Genomic DNA, 14,660 nt, shown 5'->3' with positions numbered 1-14,660 from the left:
CGGCCACATCCCTGGAATTCTGCCACCGAGGGGCGGTTGTGGCTATAGCATAGATCGAAACCTATTTCTGCCCTCAAGCTCTCGTTCTTGTCTAGCCGTGGCGACCTCCTGTACGCATCTAGCACCTTCTCCTGATTCGCTTGTAATACTGCGATTCTTTTCACGGACACTCCGATTCATATACTCCGATGACTCCACGATATGGAACGGGGCCAGAGACTACCGTGCATCAACATACATGCTGTAGTAAACACACTAGAGGCGCGCCTGCCACAGTTACGTTTAGAACTCGCCAATTAAAACACTCTCTTCTCATGGTTTAGAATACGAACAAAGCTCACCGCACAGGCGATGTCGTGCCCCAAACAGCAAACACGGAGACACAAATTACACTTTGGCACGTACGGCTACTCGGCCTCCCCCTGAACAGTTGCGGGAGCCCCAAAACATGGATGACAGAGCTTTAACGAAAACGGATATCAATGCTGACATTGATAGGGAAACAAACACGGAGGTGCGAGTAGGAAATTATGTCAAACGATAGTCCACACGGTCGTAATTGGCGCTCTCGTAGAAGGAGCCCCTGTGTACGAGTTCAAAATGGCCAACACCAAACACAATGAGGTGCTCCACAGAGCCACACTGCGTACCATAACGGCCCTCCCCAAACACGAAAAAATGTCAGCCCTTGAGCAAGCCATGGAATGGTACTCCCCCCCCCCCCCTATCCCCCCTGACCCCCCCCCCCCCCCACCAATGTTACCATATTGAGAGAAACAAAGGATCAAGCAGACTTCAAGCGAGGTTACACCCACCTACGTTTGCTCCTCCCGGCATGGGAAGAATAAAACCCCACCAACAATTGCGCTTCCCATTTGCACCTTGGTCAAAAACAGACAACTTAGCAAGGCACCTCAGCAAGCCAATCCGAAGGGCCCTTGCAGCAACGACATCCCAACGCGTTCACCACCTGGAGATGTCCAAACTACCAAAGGAAATTTTATTTTCCCTGATGCAAGCATGACTTCCCCACAGATCGGGACCGCGTGGAGACGTTCCGAAATTTCATCTCCTAACCCGGTAATACCCCTTAAACCAAAGGAACGAACTACATTAGAAGGACAACTAAACGCCATTAACTGCGCAATTATCCATATTTTCTACGAACTCGACTCTCAAGCACTGCCAACGTTTACTCCTTGACAGATTAATTCACAGCAATTTACGAGCAACGAAAACCCCTCTTACTTAACCCGCTCGTTAAGTCCATGTTACTGCACAAGGAAGTACAGAACAGCCACAAAGTTAACAACAGAATCGACCAGACATCTGTCCAAGAAGTGACCAAACGAGCTGAAACCAGGGCGCTCACGAAGCGGCACAGGATAAATAAAGTTAAACCTCCGTTGGTTTAAACCTCGGCCACCTCACCGACCGTACTTATCCTTCAAATCAAGAAGCGCAAGAAATATCGCTACGAACTAGTCACACCACCTAGTTAGCTAGCTGACATCGTCTCATCAAATGAGCACCAAGACAGGTCGTTTACACTTAATAGAGTTATGCCCATTCTTCGATGAACATCGTCCAGAAAACATTGGACACATTGATCTACAAACCATACAGCAGGAAGCACATACTGCATTAGATTTTTTAATACATAAAACAGGCACATTTGCAGCGCGCGAGTAGTCTGACGGATGACCCCGGCGAATGTTCCAGTGACTCAAGCAGAGAAAACGTACTTGAAGTCAAAGAAGTGCCCGCCTCATCACCCGTTTTCCCCACTATGTTGCTCTTGCCGTCCCGGGTTAAAAAAGCTTCACTACTACAACTACACCGTTGCCTTGGGTGCATTTTTGCAAAATCCGAATTTTGGTTACCAAGCAGCCTCAGTGCTCTAGCCTTACGTCTTTTGGGATCAAAATCCACTTGACGAAAGTTTCTCTTGGTACCGCTCGAAGCCCTATACGGAAAGGCCGCACAAAAAAGACAAATACGAGGTGGTAAGGGGAGTCTGGGAGGGGGTCATGGTACAATGATTGACTTTCGGAAATTCTGTTCTGTGCATGAAACCAGAGACCCAAGCGGGCCTGGAGGTAAATCAGAGGGCGGTAGGCAGATTGGCCCGGGTGGCCCACAGCAAAACTACGAATGAAGTGGCACAGGGAGATATGGGCAGGTCGTCCTTTGAGGCAAGAGAGGCGCAGAGCAAGATAAATTTAAGGAGAGGCTGCGTGACATAGAGGAGGATAAATGGGCCGCGAGAGTGTTAAGGTACCTGTATATGAGGAGCGTGGACACGCGGTGGGGATGGAGGACCAGACAGTCGACGAAGCGGTACGGAAATTCGGCAGGGGAAAGTGGTGTTCACACAACAGTTAAAAAGCAGGTAAAAGCAGCAGAGACGGCGAATTGGGTGCAGAGAATGGAAGGGAACAAAAACCTGGAGACCTATAGAACAGAGAAACTAGAAATCAGGAAGGAAGGTTACTATGGCAATACGCGAGGGAGTGCATTGCTGTTTGAAGCCGGAGGGGGGGGGGGAGGTGTCCGAGAACACGGGCATACACGGCTAACTACAGGCAATAGGACGAAACTGTGTATGCTGCGACAAGGATCGGAAACCGTAGGGTATATTGTTATAGACTGCACAAAGATACGACCGCTACGGGTTGATGGGGAGGCGATGTTGACGGAGGCTTTGGGATTTGGTGTGAGGGGGAGCCTAGAGGTGACGAAGAGGTGGCTGGAGTGGTGGTGGAAGAAAAGTAGGAAGAGAGTGGGACGTAGGATGAGCAATATACCGAAATAGAATCAGAAGGGGGGAGAGAGAGAGAGAGAAAACTTTAATGAATACTGAATAGGTTAGCCCCACAAACGGCGGGGCTTGCTACTTCAGATGGGGGTGAACATAGTGAAGTGGAAAAAAAGAAAAAAAAAGAAGAAGAGGGGAAGAAGTGCGCACCAACAATGAATAAGAGGGAGAAGAAAATAAAATCAGTTCGGAACGTAGAAAAAATTTACAGCACTAGGAGAAAAAATCTGAGGATCCCAAGTTTACGGGGGAGGTAAACAGGTAAACAAGGGCAAAAGGGCGGGGGAAGCGATGGAAGTTTGAAACCGGGAAGGAGGAAGGGGGATAACCCATTAAGTTAGGTAAGGGTAGAGCAAACAAGTAGAATAACACAGGCAAGCCGGTTGGTGACAACGGACGTCCCAATACAAAGGGAGGGCCTGTAATCCCCATCATCAGTGTGCGCCGCTCTCGATAGATGGCTTACAATGCTGTGCGCACGGAGAACGCCGGATGACGGCACGGACATTGCGAGGACCTAAAATGCTTCGCACTTAAATTCTGCGGGAACACAGAGCAGCGTTTCAGTGAAGATTTCAAGGGGCGCTGCTGTCGTCGAAGCTGTACAGTTTTGAAATATTGCAGGGTAACGTGCGGGCACAGTTACCAATATGCATTACAATTTTGTCCCGAAAGAGCCGAAGAAAGTCAAGATATTTTTTAAACCTTACTCACAACCGGAATGGCAAACCACGGTCAGGAATTACTTGTACCGAAAAACCAGGCAAAAGATTGTGGGCTCTAATAACGCATATTTTGTGACACTTTAATTCGCAATTTGAGTTTATCAATTGCGTACGATCAGCCAATTTGCACAAAAAGGGGGAAATAGTTTTAGTGCAATCAAGTGGCATGGTTCTGCCACTCTGATTGGTGTAACTAATTGTCAGAGACCTCCCGCCACTGAGAGGGGAGAATTACCAGTTTTGGCTCGAGAGCCGCAGTTGCCATTGGTGACTCTTCTTTACATTAATTGCTAAAACCTTTCGCACGCTCATAATCTAAAAACATGCCCAGCGCTTTAATGTGTTCTTATGGTAACATTGAGATTGGCGACGTGAAAAAGATCGTCAAACTCGCTGTATATCCCGCTTCGGGCTCTGGTGAAGGTCGTTGGATCTCAAAGCTTTAAATTTGTTAGGGGGAACGTTACAAACCACTATTGTTCAGCTTAGCGAAGTGCGAGGCGAAGCTGAAGAAATGTCGAGGGAGAAAAGGTTAACGTCGTTAGTCCTCAAACTTTTACGTTAGGTAAACGTCGGGGCATCGCATACCCTCGTCCGCCTCCCTCTTCGACGAAAGCCCAAACCAAAAGGCTGGGTTCAAAGTGCCGTCCGACGGTACTATTAGCCACACACTAAAGCGACGTCCACCGTCAACATACGAGGCGCAAGCGTTAACGTTGTGTAACACCGACCTGCGGGTATGTTCTGGCCTGCACTTTGATAATGATTGCTTTAAAACTCACACAATGGCAATGAAGAACATGTGGTGGCAGCTGTACACCGCTAATGAGCTAAATGAGAAGGCATTATATTAATTATGGTCACCGGAGGCTCCTTCAAACATTTATTGGGAGCTGCTTCAAAGATGCCATCCTGGCAACATAACTGAGGAGGAGGAGAAGAAAAGCGAAAGGAAAGGCCGAGAGGTTATCCAGGCTTAGAGCCCGGATTGCTACTCGGCACTGGGGAAGGGGTGTTCAGGGAATAAAAGAGATGGCAGGCGAAAAAGGGGGGATAGGAGCGGGGTCGCGCACACACTTAAGTCCCTTCGTGGGCACAAGCACCTGCAACGGCCCTAAGGGATCTGAAGCTGACGAGCATCTGAAGGAGAAGAAGAAGAAGCACAGCAAGTTGGCGCACCTGCATGCGCTGTGTGCCGTATCGAACCTTTCTTCGCAACGACCGCACAGGACGATTCCAGCTGCTAGACGATGGAATCGGGTAAGCATAAGTGCTGGCATTCTCACATTGCTAAGGGAACGATCTGGCGACGAAACACGCTTAGTAGTGGCTACGCAGCGTGGCATTTGAAGCAGGAAATCTTCGGAATGCTGAGGCCTGGAACTGACAGCTTTAACTGTGTGGGGCTGGGATTGATTCTTATACAGCTACTAGAAATGCGATCATTGAATTAACATTGCAATCATGGCTTAGCAGCGAATATTTATGGAGCGTTTGTATTAGTGGCTTACGTAAATTAAACAATGCACTAGGCATCCGCCTTTAGACGTTTCGTGTACGTGTTTTCGCGTATGACCTGACGCTAAACGAAGAACTAGAGCATTATATTTCTCCGCTCGTTATTAACGTGGCTTAACCTTTTCGGCGTACCTTGGAAACCTAATAAATACCCCTTTAAGTGTGGCGTGCTGACATTGACATCTGGTTCACTTGTGCGGGTTTAATTCTCTACCCTCTACAGTGACACCGCTGAGTTCAGTTGGCCGGTAATTGTGCTTCGACACTTCTGCATCCCGTTTTTTAAATATTTTCCCCCTACGCGTTTATAAGCGATTGAAATGTCGTATGCTTAATTAAGTTTATTTTACAGAAGAGTGTGTGTCCACCTCTTAACATTCTTCGTGCCATGTATATCTTGCATTTATTATCATTACTTATAGTTCGCATAACAAAACGCTTCGTTACAGCACCAGTTGGTGAATAGCTGCGCTGAAATTTCGTCTAATAGCCCACCCTGCAACTCATATCTCCGCCTCCTCTCTCCAGCGCAATGTTCGGTGATGGTACTGCAGCAATTCTCTTTAGAGCATGCTTATGTACGCCTACGTAAACAAGTAACTTCCAGGGGCTTTTCAAGCGCAATTTGCATGTATATGACGAGTCACTCACGCCTTCCTGAAAGTGTGGGGTGTGGGGTCCCAATAAAACACCCAAAGTGACACGGATGGATTAATGCCTTTTTAAGTAATTTCGGCAAAACCATCAGGTGCACCACTGTGCGAAAAACCGTCGTTATAGATGTTTGATGCCGAAAATGGCGAAGTCAAGGAACCTTGGATTCATGGTCATGGTTTATGGTGTCAGGGTACCGTGGGTTCAAATCCTCATTTATCTGGACTTTTTCTGTCTTTTTCTTTTTGTTGCTTTTAGAGAGAAAGCTTTTTTGGTGGCACCGATGGCGTTCTGTAAAAAAAAAAAAAACTAATGCATTTCCCCTTTAACCGGTTGGTCGACCGAAAAGCTCTGATGAGATCTCTGAAAAGCTCTGAATGGAAGCCTGATGAAACCAGGCTTCCATTGTGTAAATACGGCTGCTTGAAAATCGGGAAAAAGGAACGGTTCTAGATAAGACAACGCACATTGGTGATGAAAAATGAGTAGAATAGTATATCGTATTCTCATAAACCACGTATCGCAATACATTTAGATGGTTCATCGATGAGTTTACTTAGTGTGCAGAAAATCGTCCCATGAGTTCATTCTTCGTTGGCGACTTCGGTCTTTGAACGTTTGACGATCATCTGGACGAACTTTCGGCGGAGGTTGGACGCACTTTTACCTTTCGCGCTTCTCTTAACTGTCCTCAGGAATCGAGGGTAAAAGTTTCAAAGGTAATTCACTCAATTTAAAATATTTCGATAATTGTACTCGCTAGTACTTTTTGAGATGGCTATAGGCAACAAGGCAAGTAATGCAACGTTCTGGCCTTCTGCCATTCAGTCTATCAAGGCAGTAATAAAGGTATACACAGTATTTTGAGAGGCTGGGCTGGGGTTGTGCCTTTGAAGTCGCGGACGACACAGCGCGCATAAATACTATTTCAAAAGCCGTGAGCATTGCACAGAAAAATGGCACACATAGGGAAGACATTGTGTGTCGTTCTTCTGCGCAATCCTCATGGCTTCTCAAGTATCAGAACTAGCCCGTCAACAGATCTTGCTAAAGGCTTTATATTTCGGGAACTAACAAACACATAGACATTGTGGTCCATTGTACGACGTCGTTCCTATAGCTGCAGCCAAGAAATAGCCTCGTCTGGAGCCGCCAGCGCCGGGGAACCCCGTGTTCTGCCTCACCTTGTCTCTTCAAGCGAATTCTCTCTTCTGTATGTAGTCTTGTGGTTTACTTATTATTAGTAGTTAAAGGGCTGATTTTGTGCATGTATGCGTACGGGTGTGTGCGGGTGTATGTGTGCGCGTGCATGCCTGCGTGTGAGTAAGTGCACGTGCGCATCCCTGCGTGCGTGTTTTTGCAATAAACATTCTCTGGGAAGTTAATGTTCGTCCTGTGTGTTTTCACATACATCTTTGGTTTTCGCCTCAATGTTTTGTATTGGTTACAAAGCCAGCGTGAAACGCAAGCGCCATCTTTTGGATTCCCCGCCGGTCAAATTTATCCCTTGCGCTCGCTTGGCTTCTGTGTCTAACCAGGTCCGCACCCTAGATTGACAAGAACTGCGATTGTGTTTACTGCTGTTTCAGCTTGTAATGAAATGTCGGAGCATTATAATACATAGTTAATCGTATATATAGTATATATAATTCATTCGTGGCATAACTGCGGCTTCGTACACTGTCTATTCTGTTATATGAGCCGTTTTAAGCTAGTTCTATCCATCGAAGCGAACTGACACGTGACCCAACACTTCCAGACGACGCCGAAGAGGAGCGTGTCCAAAGCCGCTGTGCCTTGTGGATTCAACAGCTGCACGTGCTCTTGTGGAAGGACATCTACCTGAAGCGCATCTGCCGCCACTACCCGTCCCTGCTGATTGAGATCACGCTCATGATCGTCCTCCTCTTGGGCATCCAAGAGGAGACCGTGGTCAGGGAGCCACTCATCCTCCGAGGGGACACCATCTACCCGCCCGTCCATCCCAGTCACTTCTGGAACACGAACCCCGCGCTAGCGAACATACGCGAGGTAAGTAGAGACGCTGACTTCCGTGGATAGTGGAGTCGTGTTTCACACTCCGCGAGTAACTGCAATGACCGTTCATAGTGTAGAGAGTGGAAAGGTAAGCGAGCGAATAGCGAACTATGCGGCAATAAAATTGTTCCTACGAGACAGTATACGGGTGCAACTTGTGCCCTTCAACTCTAGCATGATTTGCTGCTTTGACGCCATAGCTGAGGCGCTCTGCCGCAACAGGTGTGCTGGATTGGGAGATATCCTAGCCCCTGAGTAATTGTGTGCCTGCATAGCAGGGCAATCCCATGGTTTATGATCACAACAATGTGCTCGAGCGACCAATTGATGTCGCCAACGATGCATACAGTTTCACACAAAGTCTGCTTGGAGCTGCGGCATTGTGGAATACAGAACGTCATGCTTGCATTGCGTGATACCACAGCAAAGGACGCTATTTTGCTCGTAAGCTGGACACGTTCGTTCATCGAAATTGGATTATTGACTGCATTGATCGGTGAATCGAGCTCATCGTGGTGAAGCTGAACAGCAAAATTGTCTCAGAGTGTAGATAAATCCTGCAGTTAAAAGATTTCAGAAAACCGCAAAACACTTGTGGATCACATTAGTTTTCACTGTAGGAGCCGACGATCACGAGCGATGGCGGTGAAGCACTTTTATATAATGTTGCCGGATCATTCTTGCTCGTGTCCCAAGCTACAACCTACGCCTCGCAGGCGCCGTACTTCTCCAAAATGTGGTAGCCTGGGTGCATAAAATAAAACTTATATTTTATCCCAATATTTTTTATTCGTAATATAGTTTCTTTTGTTTCTTTTATGGCACTGGCATGAAAGATGGGCCACAATTTACCACACAAATCTCGCTTTTGGAACGCGTGGCCAGCAGGGCGCAGAATTTGCATATTGAAAGATTACCGATGGTACGGAAAAAAACTGAGAAGAAAGCTTCGCGTCCTTCTTAACGTCTGATGGTATGCAGCACTGTTACGTTATAAGAACTTCAATTTTTCGTCAGACGAATATCGCTTCCAAAAAGAGTGCAGTTGTATTTTGGGAAACTCCTGCCGAATACCACACAAACTCGGGATTTTTAGTTGCTAAGAATGAAAACCCTTCCTATTTTGTTACACAGGGCAGTGTAAATTATTCTTCAGTCTCATGACAGCCCGAACCAAGCTGGCCAAGCTAGGGATTTTGCTGACGTGTCCGTCGTTTCGCACGGCGTTGCGCTCGCGTGACAGATGCTAGGTATAGAAAAACCATTCGGACAGATATATTACCGTCGCGAATCAACTACTGGATTAGCTACATTTCCTCTCAATAAAACTTGAAATATTCTGAAATATTTCCGAAGCCTGAACCTTTTCCAATAGATGCAGACGGATGCTGTGCAGATAAAACTGGGACTCTTTTCCTCCCTTTCTTTTCCTTCCTGAATTCAAGCATGCTGAAGATAAGCGAGGTTGACGGCAGTTGCGCGTTTACGTTGGTCTGCGGCTGCCCCATCAGTGTCGCTTATGGACTCGGAGTAATTAAGAAAAGAACCCAAAAAAGAATGTCTTGCCCTTGAGAACCATTCAACCGTCACTCGTAAGGAACGGCCTGTAATAAAAGCAGGGTAGGAAACTCCAATTGACAGATGAATATAATCAATCACACGGACGCCTGACTTACTGCTGCCTTGTAAGTCAACTTCTGTAAAGCTGTGACTTTGGACATCTTACGAGGACGTGGTGAAGGAACCTTTTCGCTTAATCCTGCCTATCACGTTTAATGTTGTGGGTTACGGAAAACTGATAGACTGGTTGGTAGCGACTTCATGAATATTCCGCGAAAGCAGCATCCATTCCTGCGTACAAAGTTAATACCCCATTGAGGGTATGCGCTACTGTGTGTGTATGCATCTTTGCTCGGTCCCCTTTATTGATTTGTTGATTGGTTTTTGCGTTCCAAGCAGCATCTGCATTACGCGCACTGCAGCAGAGAACATTCGTGCATATAAGCGTTGGCCAGTAAACCATTGCGCACTCGTGCTACTTTGGGGTATGTATCGCTTCGCTGGAATAACCGCAGCAATTGTGGGGCATGCGCCGTAGCGCTACACAACACGGCGCCCTGTCAGGTCTTACGACCTTAATGGTTAAACGCAGATCCAGCTGCAGTAAGTGCGACGAGCAATTTTTCGAATGGGCACCAGTTCGTGACTTCAGACCTCAAATCGACGTATGTGTAGGCTCAGCGTTACGTAACGATCAAGCTGAGCTTAGTGGCGACGAATTATATTAAGTCGGGCTGCGTGCGATCGGTGACGAAGTTAGACCCCCGCAGCATAACATTAGACGTGAAGTCCTAATTTTACGCTCAGCGTTAGATAACAATCAAGTTGAGCCTGATGAAAACTTCTTACTTGTGGTATACGCCACTGTGTGTACTGGTTGACGAAGTTAAGCCCAAAAGCTGGCCATGAGGTTTAACGTCGGGCCTTTTTGTACCCGCGTCCCTATACCTCCACTGCTCCTCTACCTTTGCACATAGCTATTAAAAACCCATTTGCACTAAGCATATCGGGTGAAGCACATACCCCAATTGGTCCTCACTCTTTTTGCATCCCCAGACAACGATCAAACGTAAGCTCGTTGACAGTCTGAAAGCTTCCTTACTTTTGGTTTCCGGCCCGTGCAACTCCTGCTCTCACCTGTCCCGTATCTCTTCGATGTCTGTTTATTGACGGTAAAAAAATTTCTCAGCCGCCCTGCTTATGCCATTGCTGTCCTACGAGTCATGATTACACCTTTCAGACTTTTTGGCAAGTTGGACTACAGAACATTCTTAATACTGTTACGTGGCGGCAGATGAAACGGACCATGTAGCGATGAAGCGATGTATTTACATGATGGTTAAAGAACTATTTACATAATGCCAAAACGGAGCCCGGCCTGGCAGCGCGGCGCACACAGCTCTTCTTCGTCGTCACCATCCTTGGTGGTGGGCCATGGCGCAACGGGGATTGTCCACCACGTCCCGTGACAATATTCTAACAAAACCAAAGTAAACGTTACTGTTGACGCATCTTCGTCAGAATACTGCACGGTAACAAAAAAATACATTCGGCGTGTAATTGTCAATCGGAACAGTTGTGAGCCGACATGAACGAAGTCGTGGGTTGTGCTCTCCCTTTGGCCGCAGGTGTACTACTTCGCAGAGGACAATTCGTACCTTCATAAATTAACCGTAGAAGCGTTCGCTGACCTGGGCGTGAGCAATGTCGTCAGTCTATCGTCAGAGGCACAGCTGATCGCGATTGCACGCGATGTGGTTCGCCAGACAATGCCAGTGCGCACCGTGGTCCTGCGGTACTCGTCCACCAGCGACACGGCGCCTGAAAGTCTGCACGTCTCCTTCTTTGCGGGTCCGCTACCATTCGACGTCCAGGTGCGGTCGCATCATGCGGTGTTCGCCCTACTCTTGTTGGTAACACCCTTTAGGCGTCATTGGCTAATTTTGTTCGTCAGATGCGCTTTAAAAGTCACGCATGTGGGATTAGAATTTGAGACCATGTGTTGAGGACATGTAGAATCCGAATTGCGAAATACATTGGGCTTATGAATGAACAGAGACAGAAGAGCCAGCTCGCAAGATCGTTGAGGCAGACACACGGGAAGTACTTCTAATTTTTTGTTACAAGATTTTGTGTCAGAGGTTTGGACGATATCAATTGAAAAAAAAAAACATTCTTCTAAGGAGAGACCTGAACCTATGACTTTCGGGTTGTCTGATGCAACACCAACTGAGATAATGGGGAGGATGTGCTCCCGAATTCTCGTGTATTCATGAATGTACTTGCAGGCTACGCTTGGGAGTGGTAGCGAGCAGCGGTTCGGCAAAAGTGCAGGGGGACCTTCTTTATCCCCTTGGAAAAGTTCACATGACAGAGGTCTCTTTCAGGAATTAAGCAGCTCAAATCAAAATGGCGCCGGCCTCGTAAGAGCATTCTTTGTTTGCTGTTTAGGCAAATTAATAATTTTTAAACCTGATTTTCGTCCTTTCGGAAGCAACATTCCAATTAGAAAGCTGCAGGAAAACTGCAAAACATAGTTTACTTCTGTTTGCCGTCAACGCGTTGTTTGGCCATTGTAGGGCGTCGAGCATTGCCCGTGCACGCCAGCGCTCCGTTCGAACACTTGTTCGAACATTCCTTATGGCGTGAGTGAATTCGCAGTAAAGCAGTGCGGGGAAGCGATACTGTAAAACATTTCAGAATTTTCCACAGAAGATATTTCACAAACGGCTCCATGGATAACCTATAAATGCTTAGACCAAAGATTATTGAGATAATAGGGAGAAGCCCTTGTGTTCGCGACCAGCTCGCGTGGCTGCGCGTGACACGCGTGCTTGTGACCATCGCAGCTCCACTACCAGCGCCGCCTCATCGCATCGCCAGAGGGCCCTGCGCGGGAAGAAATGTATCCGGAGGTGAACACGCTGCTGCCAATTGTGGCCGCGCTGCAGCAGCGACATCTGCAGCTGCAGGCAGGGCGCTTCAACTACAACCACCCGCTGCACCCCGTGACGCTGAGGCGCTTTCCGTACCCGGACCACATCGAGTACCACGACACCAAGAACTACGCGTTCGTGCTCACGCGCTTCTGCGTGGGGATGCTCATCCCCTTCTCGATGTTCGCCGCGCACTTAGCCGAGGAGAAGGCCACCGGTGAGTGAGGCCCGCAAACTACTGCCCTTCATTCTTCAACACTGCGCTATATCTCATCTCATGTTTCTAAATGACACGTCGTGCATTGTTCGGCAATGTCATCATTTTAGCTGTCAGGAGCCGTCTTTCAGTATAAAATGGATCAATTCTGCTTTTAAGGCGAATGTTTCTGTGGCTCAGGGTTCGTCCGTTTTTTGTAGCGCTAGCTACACTGGCCGAGGACGAGCAGTTTCGCGTGGCTCCTGGAGAGCCGTGCCGAGCACGCGCGAGGAGCCGTGACGTCTCACGGCGCGTAGCTGGCGTGCTGGAGCCGCCGCCACCGCAACTGGGTTGGATTGGAATGGACTGGATTGGATTGGATTGGAAATCCTCTTAGCAGCAGTAAGCATGATAATCAGCTAATCCTAGATAACCAGGAAACCTAAGAAAACCTTAGCTCACGCTACGTATATCCTGGCATAGCCGACCTAAGCCACTGCTAACTTTTTGTGCGCGTGAGCAAACACTCCCCCCAGGCTCGACGTGCATTTGCAGTGCGAGGCGCTGGAAAACGAGCTTCTCGTATGCATGCTATTAGCACGCGATCTCCAACAAAGAAGCGCGCCGTTGAAAACTCGAGTTATACCTCAAGGTTATACGCCCTACTGTCTGCGTACTTTGGTAAGAAAAAGAAAAGTGGAATTTAAGGGTGGCACCCTAGGTACAGGGCTCCAGTAGCCAGTGGTAACCTTCACTCTCTACAGCAAGTTTAATTGGTCTTGTAGACATGTGCTTGCCAGCACCGCCTCCCGTATATCTAGTACGATTAGCTACGTCGGTGTGTTGTTACTTGTAGCTCCTCATATATCATTGCACATGCAGTACCGTGTGACGTGGAACGGAGTAGCTGTCTCCCCGCAGTGCTTTCTGAGCAATCGAGTTTTTTATTCTGGCGTCACAGCTTCTTAGGCCATACGAATCTTGCATACACATCTGTTAATTTAGATTTTTCGTACTATTTGTGCTTCCGAGCATTTGCGGTCTTAGGTGGGAGCAGTTTTGGGGCTCTCATCTGTCGTAATACGTAAAGGGCTGTTCGGGGCTGTGCGGAACTCGTGATGATCATGTCGGCTACGTGGTGAGAGAAGCCGTCGCCGCGTTGGCCGCCTCATTTCCTTCGAGCGATTCATTCAGTATGGATCTGAGTTGTTTGGGTATTTTCCCCATGGTGATTAGTCGCGCCGAAACTTGGGGGTCCGTAAAGTGTACAGACCTATCTTCGCTCCCGGCTGAATGGCCAAGGGTATAGGTGGGCGCACTTCTGCTTGTTTGATTGCGGCGTTCGTGTGGGTGAGGCAATCAAGGATGTCTCCCTGTTAGGTGGTTACCACTGGAGCCGCGAATGGGGCATTGTAGCTTCTCGGGTTGACTTACGGCGTTTTCTCGTGAATGCTTAATTTCTGACGGATGGGTAAAGTCCGTTCTCAAGTTCCTGCGCTCTCAGTAAATCACTGGGAGTGCATGCTTAAAGGAGCCATGAAGAGAAAACAAAAGTTTGTTTTATTCGAAAGATTAGGTGTTTCATAGTACCCCAAGCGCTTTCCCGGAAGCAAATGATGCTTTATTCACTGAGAAATAAGGCAATTTAAGCCAAAATTTTAAATCTCCCGCTAAAATTGAACATTCCGTGACGTGTACAATGGCGTCATAGAGCCGGTCCATGAAACAGATACTTAGTATGTCGACTCCATATAGCACCCACACGCGGGAGTCGATCGAGACGGCGGCCATTTTAAAAATACTAGTAAAACCTAGTGCACCCGCAGCCCTAGTCATGGAATCGCCTGATCCGGAGAACAAAACTCTCGCCGAGGAGCTCGGGCTTGCATTTCACAACCTCACACCACAAAAACGCTCAATGCTTCTAAGTGCACGAGCGGCAAGAGTTGTGGGATACGCGGTGGACGGGAAAGCGACCATTCCGCGATAGCCACAACAGACGAACGCCCAGCCGTCGACACCGCTGCCTCGTCAGCCCCGTCGCGACGGACGAATATAGACTGGTACGTATGTGCCGTATTTTGATTACGGTTAATAATAGTTCAATTTCAGTAGCAGTATCACTTATGCCAGTTGGCCGGTGTCGTGTATGGAAAGCCGTTCGCGCGAGCTCTCTGCTTCGACCAGAAAGATACGAACGTCAATGCGCGGTGTTT

The 14,660-nt window shown here is 47.8% G+C and overlaps 1 protein-coding gene across 1 annotated transcript in view; it reads left to right on the top strand.

Annotated features, from left to right (window-relative positions):
* The window catches only part of LOC144168034 (uncharacterized), a 55,117-nt gene that overhangs the window by 19,984 nt on the left and 20,473 nt on the right, over positions 1-14,660 (top strand). The window contains exons 3-5 of the mRNA XM_077697124.1: positions 7,475-7,746; positions 10,941-11,186; positions 12,162-12,465. Of these exons, the coding sequence (XP_077553250.1) occupies positions 7,475-7,746; positions 10,941-11,186; positions 12,162-12,465 (822 nt within the window). The remainder of the gene's footprint in view (positions 1-7,474; positions 7,747-10,940; positions 11,187-12,161; positions 12,466-14,660) is intronic.

Source organism: Haemaphysalis longicornis, unplaced genomic scaffold (genome assembly GCF_048455015.1).
Source record: "Haemaphysalis longicornis isolate Haplotype H1 unplaced genomic scaffold, Haemaphysalis longicornis Haplotype H1 scaffold_2, whole genome shotgun sequence".
In the NCBI taxonomy this organism is placed as follows: Eukaryota; Metazoa; Arthropoda; class Arachnida; order Ixodida; family Ixodidae; genus Haemaphysalis; species Haemaphysalis longicornis.
This window is presented reverse-complemented; position numbering and strand designations above follow the sequence as displayed.